We start from the raw sequence: 19949 nt of genomic DNA on the forward strand, positions 1-19949 counted from the left end.
GTTTGGGGTCATTATCATGTTGGAATAATGCCCTGCGCCCAGCTTCTTAAGGGAGGGGATCATGCTCTGCTTCAGTATGTCACAGTACATTTTGGCATTCATGCTTCCCTCAATAAACTGTAATTTTCCAGTGCCGGCAGCACTCATACAGCCCCAGACCATGACACTCCCACCACCATGCTTGACTGTAGGCAAGACACACTTGTCTTTGTACTCCTCACCTGGCTGCCGCCACACACGCTTGACACCATCTGAACCAAATAAGTTTATCTTGGTCTCATCAGACCACAGGACATGGTTCCAGTAATCCATGTCCTTAGTCTGCTTGTCTTCAGCAAACTGTTTGCGGGCTTCCTTGTGCATCATCTTTAGAAGAGGCTTTCTTCTGGGACGACAGCCATAGAGGCCAATTTGATGCAGTGTGTGGCGTATGGTCTGAGCACTGACAGGCTGACCCCCCACCCCTCCAACCTCTGCAGCAATGCTGGCAGCACTCCTACGCCTATTTCCCAAAGACAACCTGTGGATTCGACGCTGAGCACGTGCACTCAACTTCTTTGGTCGACCATGGCGAGGCCTGTTCTGAGTGGAACCGGTCCTCTTAAACCGCTGGATGCTCTTGGCCACCGTGCTGCAGCTCAATTTCAGGGTGATGGCAATCTTCTTATAGCCTAGGCCATCGTTATGTAGAGCAACAATCCTTTTTCTCAGATCCTCAGAGAGTTCTTTGCCATGAGGTGCCATGTTGAACTTCCAGTGACCAATGTGAGATGTGTGAGAGTGATATTACCAAATTAAACACACCTGCTCACCTTTCACACCTGAGACCTTTTAACGCTAACAAGTCACATGAAACTGGGGATGGAAAATGTGCACTTGGGCCCAATTTGGACATTTTCAGTTCAGGGTGTACTCACTTTTGTTGCCAGCAGTTTAGACATTAATGGCTGTGTCTTAGTTATTTTGATGGGAAGATAAAATGTACACTGTTATCCAAGCTGTACGGTGACTACTTTACATTGTATGAAAGTTTCATTTCGTCAGTGTTGTCCCATGAATAGATATCATTAAATATTTGGAGAAATGCAAGGGGTGGACTCACTTTTGTGAGATACTGTATATCATGTAAACGCTGTGTGCTGCATCAGAAGCTATTTAGAATATCTGTTTAAACTCCCATCTTAGGAAAGCCTTAAAACAGCTTCATGAAATTGAGCATATATTTTTTTTAGAATTTTTCCATCAACCTTTTCCGATATGATACTTTAAAATACGCATACGAGCACATGGATTAAAACACTGCTATTGTGTATTTTTTATCATTCTGCACAAAGTCAACTGACACAGGATCAAATCTGTTAGATGTAAGGCTTTTATTCTGGTAGTGGCTGGCAGTGACAATACATTTCTGATTCAGTAATTTGATTGAATCGTCTTGTTTTCTTGCTATGTATACAGATAAGGCAAATACAGAGTGATAAAATGTGTGTGTGATCTCTCTAAAAAATATTCATTTGTGAAACAATTGATATGCTGCGATATTCTGTTAAAATCAGATAGCGTTTAAGGCATTTATACTGCATACTGCAGGGCTTGGACATGATGTTACAATAGTGTCAGCGTAGCATCAAATATAAAGATTAATCCACCACCTTACACTGATAGTCACCTTCAGTAACCTCAAAAACCTGCTGATGATCACTCAAACACACGCACACACTCTGTTGTAACACTGCCGGGTGGAATCTATCTCGTTCATGCGGGATGATCGTGTTTGGAAAAGGGATAAAGGAACAAGACAGCACATTTGGCATCTGATAAAACACACTGTAAGTGTGTTACACCAGAGTGGGCTTGCTGCTTGTAAACACACACACACACACACACACACACACACACACACACACACACACACACACACACACACACACACACACACACACACACACACACACACACACACACACACACGCAGACTCAATACAGCACAGCCGGATACTTAATGCGGCCACTCACAGTTGGGGCTCAGGACTTGTCAAACCATAATACAGGGGGACCATGAGACAAACACATGCACATTAAAAGGCTTGTTCACTGTATTAAAACAAACACACACAGACTTTATGTAGATTCCATAGAGTCAAACACAGGAATATAACAGCAGTCTGGAGTTTATACACATTGGGATAACCAAAAAAAAAAAAAAAACCCTCTCCAAGAGTCTGTTTAATTATTTTTTTTTCTCCATCAAAGTTAAAAGATACCAATTAATCTCCTCTTAAATATCTGTTGCTCATTTTTTGTACCTAAAACTTGTGGCTACATCAGTGTCTGCTTTCAATTCAACTCCCTCCTCCTCTTTAGACCCACTATGTACAAATTGTGCATCGTTGGCTTTGTCAAGGGTCTTTCAGCTCGGAGGTTTATTTGATGAAGATTTGATACAGAGCATAACAGAAGCAGAGCCACACTGACAAACTAAAGTGCATGTTAATATTTTAGTAAAGGTAGACGTAGTAATCGTGTTTAACTTATGTGTCAGATGACATTGAGGCTGTAAAATCAGGATTCCAGCATTGCAGAGCAGCAGGTTGGTTAACCTATAGTCCTAATGAGCTGTGTTTTAATCACTATTTCATATTTGTTCTAATGTCTAGCAAAGAAAACAGAAAAATGTGTAAATGTGAATAGCTTTATTGGGAATTCAGCTGTATTAAAGCACATTATATGTGAGCACAGAGAGCGGGAGAGAAGTAAAAAGATGGAAAGTGCCTCGGCACACGATAGAGGTGAAGGTTTCCATGTGTTACTACTGCTGTGATGTGTAATTGAAATTCTACACCTTTTTGTTCTGTGATAATTGGAAAAACTCCCACCATCACTGTCTAAAACTGTAACGCTTTTATAGCAGCTAATTAATGTTTGGTGCCAAATCAACTAGTATGATGAGTCATGATGCAAGAATTATGCAGTGGCACATAAGAAAAAATGGTTTTATCATAAACTGACTAAAAAATATGTCATTTTAAAATATATTTTTAAAAAACATGCGTTGGTTATATTTCTATTATACTAATTGCCCTACTGCTAATCATTCCATTTTTCAACTTAATAATTGCAATTCATCAATAGTTTTTCATGTTTTTCTTAAAATGAACAGATTTTGACAGTTGAGTCATCTTGTTTACAGCCTTTTTAGCTAAGCTAATTTGAGCAGCTACTGATTCTAGTCCCCACATTAGCTCATTACTGTTAGAGTGGTCTTAACTTTTATAAAACTTCAATCTATTCCTTTTAAAGTTAACAAAAGTAAAACTGATAACCTCAGTCTCCACTTGAACAATAGAAAATACTGCATGGCCACCACTACTCCAACTTCCCTTTAGTTTTCACATGCTATAAGCAGCCACATGATGTGCCTTGGCACCGAATGCAAACAAAAGTCATTTTGAACCATTTGAGCAAACAACTAGCCCTGTCCATTTTTCTGGAGAAGACAGTCTCCGGATTATGTGCGCAGACTTGCTGTGTGAAGTTATTTATTTACCTTCCTACAGGGTTTATTTGTCACCAGCACTTGGTGCTACAGAAGTAAAAAATGGAGGAGGAGGAGGCTGTTTATTCTAACAATGGAGCGACGGCAGGAGAGGCCTGGTCTGGCATCAGGCGCTCTGCTCTCTGTGTGCCACGTTCTCCATTATCTGTCACTGTTCCCTCGCACACTCATATACTCCAAATCAATCTCCCCTCATCGGTGAAATTGCTTTCAAGGGAACGGTGGAGGGGAAGAAAATGGTTCACTCTGGTTATTCTATGGCAAAAAAAAAGAAGTAAACCCCAGCCGTGACCAGCGTTGCGTTTCCATTGACTTCACAGAAAGTGGCGAGATGCTATCCTGTCAGCAGGCCGATAAGAAGAGGAGAAAATTCAATTACATCTCAGTGAAATGTGAAAGGTTTTTCTTCCAGAGTGAGAGTCCGTCGATGCCTTGTGTGGACCTTCATGTTTAATCTTTTCTCCGACAACTGTCCTCTTCGGTGGCAACTGTTAGAATGATTAGATCAGCTGGTAATGTCAAAGTAGGCGTGTGCTAAAATGGCCTTAGTGGGCTCCAATAAGCAAACTAATGGTGTAATTACAGGTTACCAAGCAGCTGGAGGGGAAAGAAAATGAAACGGCTGGTCTGACTTCACATATCTTTTACACTGAAAGGCCAAAATGAAGCCACAATAATATTAACTGACACCATTCTCATCGTTTTTTTAAGGCATCTTCATCTCAAATGTCTTCATTAGCTGAAAACAAAAGTGGAAATCTCTGCTTTGGACCATCCCTGTTTGACCACACCCATCACCTGTTCAAAAAGCCAGGCTGGAGCTGACAGGGTATGACACAGCCTGACATGCACACTGCAAAAGATGACTCAACGCCCCCTCTTCTTCTTCCATCTCCTTCCCACCAACACAAAAAAAAAATCAAATAAATAAAAACACAGCTGAAGTCATGGTAACGGCTGCACAAAGGCTGCCATCTGCTTCTTTCATTACTTTCGCATCAGCATTCATTGGTCTGAAGGTGGGTCATTCTTTATAATGTAATGAGGAAAGACGAAAGCCAATCTTCGGTACATATATCTTCCTCATTTAGGTCTTATCTTAACTGCTCGGATGTATGTTCTGACCATAGATGATTAGCAGAGAAGATCTCTCACCAGCATCATTAAATCTCACTTTCTCCTCCGCCTCTCTTCTAAACGAAACCTCTCCTCCCCCACTCCCCCCTCGCTTCCCTTCCTCCTCGTCATCCTCGTCTCTCATTACAGCAGCGGGGCGACAGGCAAAGCAGGTAGCCTTGTCAGCAGTTTTCCACGTCCTCTCCTCCTCTCCGCTCATTTCCTTGTTGATCTGCCGTCACGAGGCTGTCGGCGAGCTGTCGAGGACAAGGACTCTGCGCCGGTTGATGTGCGCCGAACCTGACAGAGTCACCCACACATGGGACACCTAATGTCCCTTCACATGGAACACGAGGGAACAACCTGTACACCGTCAGATCGCTACCTCGTTGGGGATGAGAGGAAAAGCAGAATAAATGCAACACCCTATTAGTCTCTTTTTTTTTGCTCTTGCAGAAGCAAATCCAGATATGACACCTTGCTGAGAGCAGGCAATACACAATGCGTAAAGGCAATGAGAGAAGCTTTGAGATTTATGCATCAAAGGCTTGACGTAACAGCTGGAAAACTGTTATGAGCTGTCTATATTTTTAAGTATATAACCCTTGGGTTTTACTTTGTTTTTTTTTATAGGGGAGGCACTCTGTCTTGCCTGAAATTAGATCAGAGGAAGCATTTTTCTGAAATATAATATTAGGCTTATTAAACCTCGGAGATAACAAGCGGTGGTGCTACATCACAGCAGATGCTATGCATTTAATGAGCGAGCTGATTGTTTAAAGGAGGAGTTAGCCAGCAGCGTGTTAGCTAGGCTCAGAAGGAAGGCCAGAAACAGAGAGAGGGAGCTAGCTGAGCTATGTCCATCTGAAACAAAATCCAACCACTTAGGCATGTCTAGCTTTTGTCAGTAATATGCTAAAACCAAAGCTTTGAAAATATCATGGTAGGTGCAGCTACATGTTTAACAGACCGGCATAAGAGCACGATCAGTTTTAGATTTTAAAGCAGTGGTCTGATATGGTGAAAATCCACCTTCATTGTGTTCTGTAGTTGTTAACTTGGAGTAAAAGCTGTTGATGTATAAAAATTCATGGTGGAAGGTGATTAAAAAAGGTATCTAATTAATTACAGGATTTGTTATTAATTAGTCACAATTAATCACATTTTTGTCAAATAGCAATATTTGACACAATAAGCAAACTTTCAATTCAAATAAATTTTGGTTGAAGACTGAATCGATGAATAGACATATATGTGAACTTAAACAACAAAAATGTTTATGTTTCATTTATATGTATCTGCATTTTTTATCTGTGTACTACATTCAGACATTACTGCAAACAAAGTCCAATGATAACGATTACATTCAACATTTTGAGACTTTTTGTAAACTCAAGAACTTCCAGTGTCTTGAAAAGTGGTCTGTTTTGGGATGGCTACACTGTTTGCCAGTCCCATGACTGTCATAGCTAACGTTAACATTGAGGTGATACCATCAGCTTGAAGGGCTGCAGTGATAAGTAAACTCGTAGTTGTTCCATTTACACACAACCACGCTTTTATCAAAGCTGCCATCAGGAAGATTTAAAAAAAAACTTTCCGCCCAACAAGTTCAATGCAGTCTTGTCTTCCATCGCTGTTCACCAAACTTTATTTGTGCGCTGACATCACTTAGTGTGACTGTATATTTTCTTTGAGGGTGCCAAACAGACTTTAGGCTCATTCCATTAATTTGCTGAAAAGGGATCCAATATGGGACCTATTTAACTCTCAGCAAGACTGAAAATAAGTGTATTTCCCAAAATAGAGTGGCTACTTGAAACTATTTTCCAGCAAACTGAATTTGTAAGATAATTTGACGTCTAAGGATCTGCTTGATTGAGCTCAGCAGGTGCTTGATCAATCACATCAAGCATTCACTTCTAATTGCAGCATGATAATGTCAGGGACCAGTAGGGGCCAAAAACCAGAAATAAGTCAGTCAAAAATTAAGCTGCTTTGATTACACAACTAGGTCCAAACCAATTCCACATGAAATTTAGAAAGAAACAATGCAGTTGTCAAAAAACAGTCTTTCCAAATATCTATTTCTGCTTACATAAAGGGCAAAATGTGTCCTGAAAGAAAAGTGCAGGTAACATCAGCAGTTCATGCTGCTTCCAACTGTCTCAAAACTCACATTTAAAATACAAAATTCATAAAGAGCCCCTAAGTGGCACATCAGCATGAAGCACTAACTGATTTATACACGATAAAGATAATAACTTGTACTTAAAAGGTCAGCTCAAGTCTCATATTCTTCTCCTTTTGATGGCTGACATGCAGTGCAGAATGAAGCAGATTGTTAATTCCTTCCCTCCATCTGAACCCACGGGAGATTTACAGCTCACTCTGCCCTCTCTGCTACCTCTGGACTTAATGCGAAGTGCAGCTGAGGGCACCAGATGCCTGCTTTTGGGGAATTTGGCTCCATTTCCTTGAACAGGAGGGCAAGGTGATGATACATGCTCCAAAGTGATGGGCGTTGGACTGAAATTTTTAAAGCTGCTATCAACCGACGTCTTTACAGTTTAACAAGGAGAGCAAAAAAGTGACTAACTGGAGGGACGGAGAGTGGAAATGTGGGCAGATGGCCAGCAGCAAAAAGGTCAGGACAAAATGTGCAGCCAGCATGTGGACAGATGTCTCCGACTGGCAGAACTTGTGCTCCTTGTTAGCACCCTCTGCTGTCCGGATGGAAGATATTTTGTCCATTTGTGGAGCTGCATGCAATTTAGATCGAGGGGAAGCTACATACAGAGAGCAGATACTCATCTCTGGACATTAATGCTCACACTCTCTCCTGCATACACAAACACTCGGCTACACACAGGGGACATTTTATCGCTGCACGGTCTGGCAGGAGCTGAGCTATTGACCAGCCTGCAGAATGGGACTATGGGTATTCTAAGACCCATGAGATGATGGAGACTAATAAGATGGCAGGTCATTAAAGCCAGCCAGAGAGAGGAACAATAGAGGGGAAAGGGATAGCATTAATACCACAGAGGTGCATTGTGTGCATCTGTATGCTTGTAGGTGCATGTGAGGGATCAGAAATAGTGAGAAAGAGAAGGGTGCTCAGGGGCGCGAAGCCCATATATCATAAAGCACTGCCACAGCACTCAAAATCTTTATTATCTGAAATCATACGAGCTGGTTGTAGCCACAATATGACATTCATCTGAGCTGCCGGGGAATCAAAAGATCCGTATTCAGGCTGAGAACAAAGTGCGCCATAATCGGAATCGAAATTCAGCCGGTAATGATCGGCTCATTTTTCTCGGAAAAATGGAAAACATTAAGGAAAAAATGTACATTCATTGTTTTATTCCTCGCAGTGACTCTGCCAGCAGAGAATGGTTATTACTGCATAATAAGCCATCCAGCAGCACATTTCAGTAGATATTATGGAAGTAGCTGTGGCCTCAAGGAACAAGTGAGTCACTTTCTAGAAATGGCCAAAACCATTGCTTTACATATTTTATAGGGTAAAAAAAAACAAAACACGAACCACGAGTCAGAAAATTATACACATTAAGGTTTTTTTCATAGACGACCTCTGCTGAAGATCAAAACCATTTCTGTATTTATGAGTTTGTGCTAAAGTACCATCAACAAAATGTAAAAGAAAGCAATACTGAAGCTGCCGTTTAACATGGTAGCTACTAAACTTTAACTACACTGAACAAAAATAAGAACACTGCGTGCAAGTCGTCTTCTGTTTTTGACATAGAGAAAAAGGCAAAAACCTATTTCTATAGTTCTTGTTAGAGAAAATGGTTTAATTTAGCCAACTGTTCACCAAAAGCTTGACGTGACAAATTCTCAACCTTTAAGTCAATCCGCACTTAAATCTGGTGTGGCTTTAAAGAACAATGATTGGATAGTGACCAGCTCACAGACACACCTTTGACCAGTAAATATTAGAATTCCACCTTAAAATGCAGCTTTATTCAAACAGCATGATGCCACAGATGATGAGAAAGATAAGAATGTGCTTCAGCATGCTGGATGTTGGTGTATCGATTGCCAAGAACTTGACTGTTAGTAACTCCACCAGCTGTCGTCTTAGAAATAGTTTCAGACACTACGGAATGCCAATCTGCCACATGGCAACAGACTACCTGTCACCACTTGGGCAAAAGATCACCAGATCCGGCTTGTAAATTTCTGTAAAATCATTTGCAGGCAGCTACAGAGACTCTCGATGAAGCTGTTGGGGTGCACAACCAGACAACATCTTCTCAAACTGCAATGATTCACCTCAGAGTGGGGCCTATACCGAGGCCTTGATTTAACGACAAAATGTGGTCATAATCAGCCCCAGTGGGCAACCATTTACATTTCTTGGACACTAGCAAAACGGAGGAAGGTCCTTTAACTGATGGATCTAGTTTTAAGCTGTACAGAGCAGATGGTAAAAGTCACATCTGGCGTCCAACAGGGCAACACTATCTGGATGCCAACATCACGCTGAAAGTGGCCCATGGGAATGGATGTAATGGCAGGGATACACCATGGACCAAGAAAATGTCTCTATTTCATCAATGGCAATCTCAATACCCAATGATGTCGAGATGAAATCCTGAATGTCATGATCATCCAATTCATTCAATGCCATCACTTTACTTCTCAACGAGACAACACACACACATCCTCATATCGGCAGAATATGCGTTTCCCTTCCAGCAGCTGAAACTGTTTCACTCCTAACGTGGCTTACAGACTCTCCAGACACGTCATCCATCAAACATCTGGATGCTCTGGCATCCAACAACGTGACCCTGTTTCCCAAAATGTCACCGAGCCCTTCAACAAGCAGCATCGACAACCTCATTAACACTATGCATTGCAGATGTGTGAAACTACGCAATGTAAATGCTTGAGACACTCATTAGTGAACTGTGATTTTTGATCGATGACTCCACTCTCCATCTGCTCATTATCATTCTCAATATAGTTGGTTGTTTCATGACATCCAATCTGTTGTAGAGATGCTGATGTTTACAAGAATATATACAATTTCATAAAATACTACATGTACTGCTTAGACGATTGTTCAGTACAGTTTGAGTCTGTGGATTCCAGCATTGGGGTTGTTTTGTGCACCAACAATATCTCTTACTCGGCCACTTTGCAAACTTTGTACCTCAAAGTAGTGAAAATGAACTAAAGACTGGAAATTGCTACACTGTACTATATTTAATATGCTGATCTTATGTTTTATCATCATTTGAAACATTAAATCAAATCAGATAAAAAGTTAAGTTTCTTTCTACGTGGTAAAGACACAAATCTTCAACCCTGGTGGCATCCTATGGCATCATTAGGGGTCATTTTCTTGACTTGACAAAGCTCCTCCAGCAACACATTTGATGTTACACAACAGTTTTGACAGGCTGCACTCCTCACAACTGACTTTAATACATACAATATTTAGAGTGCCCCCTTTTAAAACTACTAATCTATTACATTACTATCAGCATTCTGCCTTTCCCAGCGGTTTGTGTGTGTGTGTGTGTGTGTGTGTGTGTGTGTGTGTGTGTGTGTGTGTGTGTGTGTGTGTGTGTGTGTGTGTGTGTGTGTGTGTGTGTGTGTGTGTGTGTGTGTGTGTGTGTGTGTGTGTGTGTGTGTGTGTGTGTGTGTGTGTGTGTGTGTGTGTGTGTGTGTGTCAAAGAAGATCTAAGGAGCAGGCCCTGACATTTATATAGCGACTGAAATTTAAAAGACTGCTGACACACACAGAGACTCACTCTCGAAAAACTTTTTTTAAGAAAAACACACACACACACAACAGATGCTGCACACGCGAGCGACGCAGCAGCAACTTCATCAAAACGTTGCGCTTTTATTAAATCTCCTCTGCAATAAAACCCTCCGCTCGCCTCACAATGCCGAGATAAGCTGCAGAACGGAGAGCGAAGAGGAGGAGAGAACTCTCAGATCACGGCGTTTCACGCTCGCCACTCTTCTTATGAGGCGAGCTGGGCGGGCTGATATGGAACACAGGGGAGTGTCATGTATGCAAACCTTGTCTCGTCTTGTGCGCTGAAAGAAACAAACCAGCGAGTGACGTCTGTGATCATGCGGCTTGCATGAGCAGATCTGGTGTCAGTGCTCAGTGTTGGCTGTCTTGCATAAAGCAGGCCTTGGGGTGAAGCTAAATTAGTGAGAGCATCACTTTAATTAGAAATTACTCCAAGCACTCACAGCCTTTAAAGCTCCTTTCATTCATTCACAATGCTGCGTTTCAATTTGCGTGCGAATTTAGGCTACTTGAGTCCCAGAGGAGGTGTTTAAAGAGGAAGAACAAAAACCAACAGCTGGGTGGACCCCTGAGGATGATGACACTGATGGAGCTCCTCTGATTGGCTGAGAGGCAAAGTCTTCCTAGCCAATAGGAAGATGACAACAGAAAAAAAACGGAAAAATACGGCTCAGTGATGCGTCTTCAGCTCTTACAGTGAGGGAGATCAAAAAGAAATCCATACATGTGAGCGCTCAGACGGTCTTAATTCTGGATGCTGCGCCATATTGCTTCTGCTGTGCCCTCTGTTCCCATGACAACAGAACAGCAAGCCGACAAGGTCACTTTCTCCAGCTGAGGCAGCGTGATGGCCCAGCCACAGCATGCAACACACAGAGAAGAGACAGAGGGAGACGAGGACAAATATTAAATTACAGCGCCAGGAGGGTGAAGGAAATTTGGCGAAGTGTGATTGAAGATGCGAAATTTAATTTGCAGCCGCGCAGGTGAGACGAATGCTGGCATGAGGACAAAAAGCGGTGGTGATCTTGAACGTGTTCGCTGCATGCGTGAGGGTGTTTCTGCACACCTCAAAGGCAAGTCCTCCAAAAGAAGCTCCAGGCTCACTTTTCTAACGTGCCCCTGAACGACCTCCAACAAAAAAACGGATCAATCATTCCATCAGTTCCTCCGTCTGCCACAATGCATCATGGTCCCCGTGGTCCTGCCAGTGTCCCCCACAGACAGGACCTCTATTTATCTACCCAAAGTGACAAAGTATTTCCAGCTGTGTCCTCATTCATCCCACATCACCTTTCCATTTGGCAGGGGGCATGACACCGCTAATTAGGGCTTTTTTTTTTTTTAATAACTCCAGCGATTAATTACATAAAAAGGCATCTTGGCGAGATGACACAGCTGTCTACTTGTGCCACAATCAGAGGTGAATTAATTTCCTGCCGAAACGCCACAATTCTCCCCAACAAGATCTCTCCTCAAGGTGTCGTCGTAACCGCTCGTGGCATTTTTCAAAGCTTTCTACTCATTACCAAGGGTGTTTTGGTGCTGATGAAAACCGTGATACAAGCCTCTTAAATCTTCAATCCAAATGTGATGTGGTGTCCTTCTGTGTTTTATATTTCTATAAAGTCATATGCTCCAACAGGTTCAGTGTGTCCAGTCCACCTCTTCTACTCTCTTTATAGCCTATCATAAAAAATTCGGTCGTAAATCGTGACTACACATTAAAAAGAGCAGATCGGCTCTAATATACGCTGATTAGACAGGTCTAATTTTGCCTCTTAACTTTCAGACGGAGGGTTATATAGTGCCCGGCAACAAATCCGTGACCCGCCAAAATAAATCCATTCCGATTGTCAAGATGTAACTTCATGCAGTTGCTAACGAATTTCCTCCCCGACGAGGTGAATGGCAGACTGAAGCGAGCTAATTAGCATAGCATAGCTCATTAAGGCGCCGGTGTGCGTGCATGTGCAAGTCATTTGTCAGAAGCGCTGCAGGAGAACTAATTTAAAGGGGCTTTAGATGGTGAGCAATATGTCAGTCTTTCTGTACCAGTGGGTGTGTGGAGGGGGCGGGAAAGCAGCCGGTTTTGGCAGCCGAATCGCCGACAGGATGGGGTGTCGGGCCAAAAAAGGGAAAAAAAGTGTGTCGTCACCTGCCAAAATCCTGACTGGTCGGTTTATATTTAACTCTGAGAACAGCAGAGCGAGCGTTTACTATCCTATCAGCGCCATCATCGTGGCTCCACTATGACTCATCCATCGTGAGCTGTGCCATTATTTTTTCTTTTTTTTTTCAATGAAGACATACTGTAAAAGCAAGCAAGCACAATATATTGTGCCAGACCTTTTTTTTAGTGTTTGCTCTAAAAAAGTTTAGCGAAGCTTATTCAAACTGCAACTCTGGCAACTCTGTGTTTTTATGTAAATTGTGATGCATTGCAAGGCATATCGCTGTTCACTTGAGGCAGGAATGTTTCTGATTAAAGGCATTCTGTCTCCAGAAATGTGCTCCTATTTATAGACTGCTTATTGTTGTTGCTTTTCTTTGTTTTTTTTTTTTAGTATGTAAAGCATCTCACTGAAGTAGCTCATAAATATACTCCTTTACATTTTGTAGGCAGGAGATTGTCTGTAAGGGAAGCTGATTAGTCAAGGCCCGAGTAGTTTTACATTGCAGCTGTTATGCTTTTTTCCCTGCAGTGGCGTACATTTTAAAACCACATCTGCAGGTTTAAACAGCTACTGCTGCTAATTTCTTGTCCAAATCTCCTCTGTTTTTGGATTCTTCAGCTAACCATCCCATCAAAAGCCCAACATTTTCAAAAAAACACTGTGTGAATTTGTAAAATCTCACCAAAGTTGAACTTAATGTGATAAATTAATGTGGATTTAACCCTCTGCAGTCTTTGCTAATGTATTATACTGACAGTGTGTGAGGATGAAATGTAAATAGAATTTGTAACTCACATGGAAAACACCAAATTGATCTAGTTCATACCTCAAAGTCTGCATGACCTTTTGTTGGAAAGATGGTGTAATATTGCAATCAATAATTTTCCTGGTTTGCATTAATTTACTGCGAGCTTAATGTCAAAACAACCACAATATTGAGCCTCTTTTTACTTCCCTAACTGATCTGTGGAAAAACAAATCATGTTTCTATCTGGATTCACCTCATCAGTGTACTTCTCTAGGAATTAGCATCACTAATAGTGAAAATATTCTGTCTGTTATTGTGTATTCAGTCTCCACGGCGGCTACAATAAGCCCTTTGTCGATCCCAATTCTGCTGCATCGCGCTCCACCAGTGCCAGATATTGCACCAGTGACTTTACAACTTCAAAGTGACAACTCTAATCAGCCCTCGCCAACAATGTATTGGCTATTTATTTAGCTGAGAAAGTAGCTGCGCTCTCGCTGATCTGCTGGTAACAACACCCCCGAATGTACGAGCTGACAATATGTCTCCTAAATACACTGTACACGTCAGTTTTTCACTGATAAAACACAGCAGCTACTGCCATCTGAAAAAAAATACACACACACACATATATATATATATATATATATATATATATATATATATATATATATATATATATATATATATACACACTTCTGAAGCAGGGAGCCCACAGTGCAGTTGAGTAAACTTCACACATTTGAGTGTGAACATAAATTTGTGAGGTGGAAGTGTGATCAGGTACTGGCTCCTGCAATGTTTTCGTCCCGCTACCATTAAGATAAAGCCACTGGATTGCTCATGAATTAGTGCACATTTGAATCTTATAGACTTCAATAGACTATAATAAAGGCTGGAGAGGCTGTATTTTGTCCTATAAGTGCACAGCAGCGATTTAAGGGCTAATACTTCTACCTGCAACTCGTTTGAGCATCATTATTTATAGTTCCTTTGCTGTGGCTTTTTCTGAGCCGGAATATTCTACTAATAACGTTTTCCTTCCATTTATTAGGTTTCTGGGGCCCTGTGTGTTGACCGCAGCACTTCTCGGTTTTGCTGCAGAGCAGAAAGTTAAAGCCGAGGTCCCCTATGGAACGGTAAAAGTAACAACAGACCTCCCGAGCTTAGCACACTGCAGCAGAAGAAGGCTCACGCTTCTAACTGAAAGGCCGTGGCCGTCCCCAGCAATCAGCCTCTTACACCAGTGATTATAGATCTGACTTTGTGACCCCTGAATAGAAATTCCCCACAGTCTGGAAAGCCTCCGGTGCCTCCTTAATGCCTGGCAAGACTGACCACGCTGTCACGATGAGATTCCAGCCTCCTTAGGGCCCTCATTACAGCCGACAGTGAAATCCTTCTTTTTTTGTTTTTCTCAGCTCACGACTTCCTACTTTCTGCTCATTTAAATGATCCCACACACGCAAATATTATTTATAGCTGCTTGTTTTGTGCTTCCTTACTCATCAGAAATCACTCCTCAGGTGCAGATGAATGCAGGAACTTGAAATCGGTACACTGAGTTCTTGCTGAAAGTCACGCCGGTGCCCTTTTCTGAGCTGACCTCTCTGACACAGAGGCTTGAATTACTCTCAGCAGAAGGAGTGCTGCAAATGACATATCAATGATTGCACTTAGTCAGGCAAGAGAGAGAGAGAGAGAGGGCTCCATAGTGAAGTGGATTCAGTGCACAAAAAGGCACCGAGTTGTCTTTTTTTTTACGTGCTAATGAGGCCTTGTTTGGTTTGCAGCCCCTTCAATCATGCAAGACAACAGAATCTACTCAGTTCTGTTTTAGCAGAGTTCTGCAGAGTTTGCAGTAATTTCTTATAACTCAGTCAAATGTGAACAGACAGATGCGACAGATGTTTTTATATTAAGGGCGATTTACAGTTTCTGAGTACATCACTAACGCTGATGGCATTCATGAATAAACATCCCTAAATCCACTTTAAAATCACACAAAACTTCAGAAAACCTGAGAATCATCAAGTTTCCTTCACCATGGCAACCTCAGCTAATTTGCAAATAAAGTCCAGGTTGCAATCTGTCTATCTACGCTTATAAGGTCACAAATTTACCAAAATGCAAACAAAATAAACTAAATTTACTTCCGGCAATCGTGGCAACACTGTGCATCCTGCCTATATCCACTAAAGCATTTGGGAAAATGCACAAAATAAGACAATTTGCTTTTATAAAGTGACAAAATCCGTTAATATAAAGTGCGTTTCAACCATTTTCTGATGTTTTTTGGACATTTCTGAGGTTTAAAATTTCCCATCGATGCAATTCTTATACTTCTGCAACACTCACTCTCTCCTCTTATCCACTCATATGCGGGTTTTTGCCCTTTAGGAATAACATTATGCGGCTTAAAACCCTGTAAATAAGGAAAGAAAAACAAGCTCTAAATCCTCGGCTTTAGTAAAGGTGATGTGACTCGCTCATCTCTATGGTCGGTCTATCATTATGGATTTTCTTGCTGATCTGGTGCACAGTGTTGTGTGTTTTTATCCTGCAGTATGTCAATTGTCTACTGTGTGCCATGTGTACTGTAGTGACACACTGGCACATGTACATTAACACACACTCACACACACACACAGATAAGACAGGGAGCTGTGTTCTGATCACTGCCAAGCCAAAACATGCAACATGATAAGAACTTTTTTTTTTTCACATGAACACAGATGCATTACATGTGTCAACAAGAAAAGGCTCACCAGTTTCCAGCACTCTACAGTACACACACATCAATGCATTATGGTAGCAATTTACAGACACACTTAAACTTTAGGTACATGGTTATATTCATACATGACTCTTTTGGAACTTAACGTGACCACAGTGGAGAGACAAGCCCGAATGAAGTGAGCGATGAGTGATGATGGATGCAATGAGGTGTGGGGGTGCCATGTGGAGTTATGTCGCCGCGATGTGGTGATGCCACATGAGTAGATGACCAACGAATCACTGACAACAATGCGGAAGTACAGAAATCAACAACAACAGAATACAGCTTTTCGAAAAGAGATAAGACGCAACGAGAACAAAAGAGAAAAAAAAGAAAAAGGACAAAAAAACCACAAGCTGCTTTCTGTCTCGGCCCCAGAGAGTCCTGCTTTGAAGTGGTTCGCTTGTTTCAGAGATTCGGCAGCGGGGGGAGGGGGGAGTTGTTTTTTTTAAGGAGCCGGAGGGGTTGACAAGTTAGCGAGGACCTTCAGTTGTGCACTTTGTTTGTGCCTTTAGCTAATGGTCCATAAGCACAGAGCAATCACAAGAGCCCCAAACAGCTTCTATCAAGAAAAGTTCAAGCTGCTGAACTCCGATCGATTCTTGTCTTTTTTTTCTTCTTTCTTGTCTACCTTTCCAATTTCCCCTCCAGCTTTGATCTTATGAGAGTCACTCCTGTGTAATTTTGACCACAGCCTAAAGAATCTTGTGTCTAATAAAGAAAAAGGATTTGAGTCAGTCACTAGGCCATCTGATAAATTCCTAAATAAGCTTTTAAAAAGATTTTTCTGCTCTTCAAAATAGCAAACAAAGCTGGTAATGAGAGTTTACTGCTTTCCTTTCCTCGACGTCTCGGCTCTTCGGTCTGTCCGCGGGGCTGATTTCATACCACAGAGATGTTTAAACTGCGATTGTGTCTGTGCTTGTTGCTCTGCAGCCTCCTGCCACTTATTGTGTCCAGCACCGCGGGGGCTATGATTTGCTATCAATACGCGTTTGCTTATCAGCTATTTTCTGCCAAGCTCAGACAATGCAGCAGAGCGATCCTGTGGAACGTGCCGTCCACAGCAAACAAACCATTTTGGGGCCGATGGCTTAATTGCTATTGATGCGCCTCGGCTAGATGAGTGCCATAATTTTTAGTGAAACTCTGTTTGCACTTGGGTAAATAAAGGCAGGAAGCAAACAGAATGTTGTTGCTGTCAGTTCTGCTTGGATCAGGCAAGGTATTTCCTTGTCAAAGCCATTTATTATTTCTTTTTTAGCAAATGCTATATTTTGTAGATTGCTCATTGAACACTAAATAATAATTATACTCTTTGAAAGCCATCTCGCCAGCGTCATAAAAATCCAGTCATTAGAGCAACTTATTATTAGTTTAGTTAATTTTTCACCTTTCCCAGGATGGTAGGTGCAAATTACAACATCAACATCAGAGTTTTTAACCATCTAAACCCAAAACAGCGCCAGTGAGTTTGAAAGGCATGCTGTCTTTAAAACCAACAGCTACACAATTTATCACAGAAACAGAAAGAATGAATTCTAAAACTCACTGAACGAATCAAGTGCGGAAAATTAACCAAATCTAAGCTTCAAATAGTGATATTTAATTTTTAAAAAATCACTATATTAGCACTAACCACAATAACAAACAAAGAAAATTTTAAATTGTGCAATCCTGATTGCAACTGGAAAGGTATAAGTGATTCAGCTGCAATCAACAGTCTTGTGACAAAAATTTAGGGACTATTCGGATGAACTGCAGGCTGTGTTTATGGTTTATAAATAGTCAAGAATGGAAACAAATTCAGGAGACTAAGAGCGAAATAAAACCCACTTTATCAGTAAAATAAATGTGGATCAAAAACAGTCAGCATGTAGTTGGATACATGCTGCATGGTGAAATATCTTTCTATTGTTGATGTGAGTAGCATGAAACACATTTAGTTTGTACAAGTTGCAAAAAGCAGTATCTGGAGATAAAAAAAAAAATTTCTAGTACTGGATACACCTGAGGGCAAAACTGGAAAAATGTTGTACATGTTGAGTCAAAGAGTTTTCCAAGTTTGACAAATAAATAAAGAAATTGGACTATTGTTTTTGCTTTCAGGATTTATGTCATCACTTTGTTACAGTGCAGGAGAGACATGTTTGAGCTTTCTCTATTTCTAGCTGTGATTGTTCTGTTTCCATAGAGGTGCAGGACTTTATCTTGCTGGAAAAAATTAAGGCACAGTGAATAAAAATATAACAGTATTAGCTGAGTTGAAATGATTTTATTGAAATAAGAGTCACTGTTTTGCAGTCCATGTAGCAGTATTAACTGGTAGCATTAGATCACTTATATCTGCTAATCTGAAACAAACAGATAATGACATCATCATCCTGCTTTGCCCAATAAACTAATGTAATATTGTCCCACTTGTTCAATTTTCATACAGATGGCTCCACAAGCGCTTGACCACTGTCCAAGAAATGGGATCTTGATGCTACTGATTTGGATGTTATTACTGTGTTCCAGTGTATTTATCACTGTAGTGCGACCAACACAGCACTAATACTGTGCAAAAATAATGAATCAGTGTGTCTCGGTTTCAGGAAACAATCTTGGCCTCAACAAGACTCAAAACTCCGAAGACGTTTAAACTGTGAGGAGTGACTCCCTCTATGTGGCGATGTAAGAGTTTCCCTCCTTTTGGTTTATTATTGTCATGGAGGGGAATAAAATCTGATTGTCCCCTGCATGGAAGAACCTGAAGCATTTACAACCACTTCAACTTAGATACCACTGCTGGGGTAGTTGTGTTGACTAGGGTAGCTACTGCAGCACCGCTATTAACAGGATGCATGATAAGTGGCTGCAATTAAAATTTACAGAAAAGAAAAATAACTTCTTTTTTTCAAAGTAAATAAAATAAATCAAACATTTGTGCGGATGTTACAAGGATGCAGTCGTCTTACCTGGGGACACAGGCGGTAGAGGTCTCCCCCTCAGGGGCCTCCGGGGCTGGGCAGCAGAACTGGTGGAGCACTGTTTGGTTGCTGTGTGAAGAAGGAAGAAACAGAATTAATACAAAAGATCAGAAGGATGTACTTGATAGTAAAAGCTGAGTCATAGTTGAGCTCACTAAGCCCCTCAACCTTGCAGCATTTGTCCAATCATGGTTTAGCAGCTGTAACTAGGAGCTAAACGGTTTTTAAAGCATTTGACCCCTTAAATATTAAAGTGGCATGCATGGGAATGTTTGACTGAAATACTTTTATAAACCCTCTCCCCTTCATAACAGTAAATCCACAATGTTTTATGTGAAAGCTAGTCCTGGATGCTACTATAGTGGCTATATTAGCAGCTCTGCCTTCCTCAGAGAGAACTTTTAATAAGACTTGCATTTCATTTTGCAACAAGCCACCAAGAAGCAATAAAAAGTCAGCCACAGAAAGCATTTACAACCAACAAATGAAGCTAGCTTAGCCTCACATAGCCAGAACTATTTCCCTAGTGTTGTATCAGCCCTGTAGAATGGTCTGACTGCACCTCAGGAGGAAAATGATCGGTTTGTATTTCTTTAAACCAATCAAATGCATCTTGTGTGGTGCTAAGCCCAGGATGTAGTGATGATACCCCAGCAAAAAAAAGAAAAATATTTTTTTAAGTGAAAAGGGAGTTGTTTTGCTGAAACATTTCCATGCAGGAATGTGAGCGCTGACATAAAAAAAAGTGTTAATGCACCACAAAAACAAAGCAGGACTGCCTCATTGCATAAT

At 41.2% G+C, this 19949-nt stretch overlaps 1 protein-coding gene across 3 annotated transcripts in view; it reads right to left on the minus strand.

Moving 5' to 3' along the window:
- The window catches only part of iqsec3a (IQ motif and Sec7 domain ArfGEF 3a), a 131072-nt gene that overhangs the window by 87201 nt on the left and 23922 nt on the right, over positions 1-19949 (minus strand). For all 3 annotated transcript variants that reach the window (XM_023274706.3, XM_055006823.1, XM_023274707.3), the window contains exon 2: positions 19146-19226. In XM_023274706.3, coding sequence (XP_023130474.2) covers positions 19146-19226 — 81 coding nt within the window. The remainder of the gene's footprint in view (positions 1-19145; positions 19227-19949) is intronic.

This window comes from Amphiprion ocellaris, chromosome 21 (genome assembly GCF_022539595.1).
Source record: "Amphiprion ocellaris isolate individual 3 ecotype Okinawa chromosome 21, ASM2253959v1, whole genome shotgun sequence".
NCBI classification, from domain to species: domain Eukaryota; kingdom Metazoa; phylum Chordata; class Actinopteri; family Pomacentridae; genus Amphiprion; species Amphiprion ocellaris.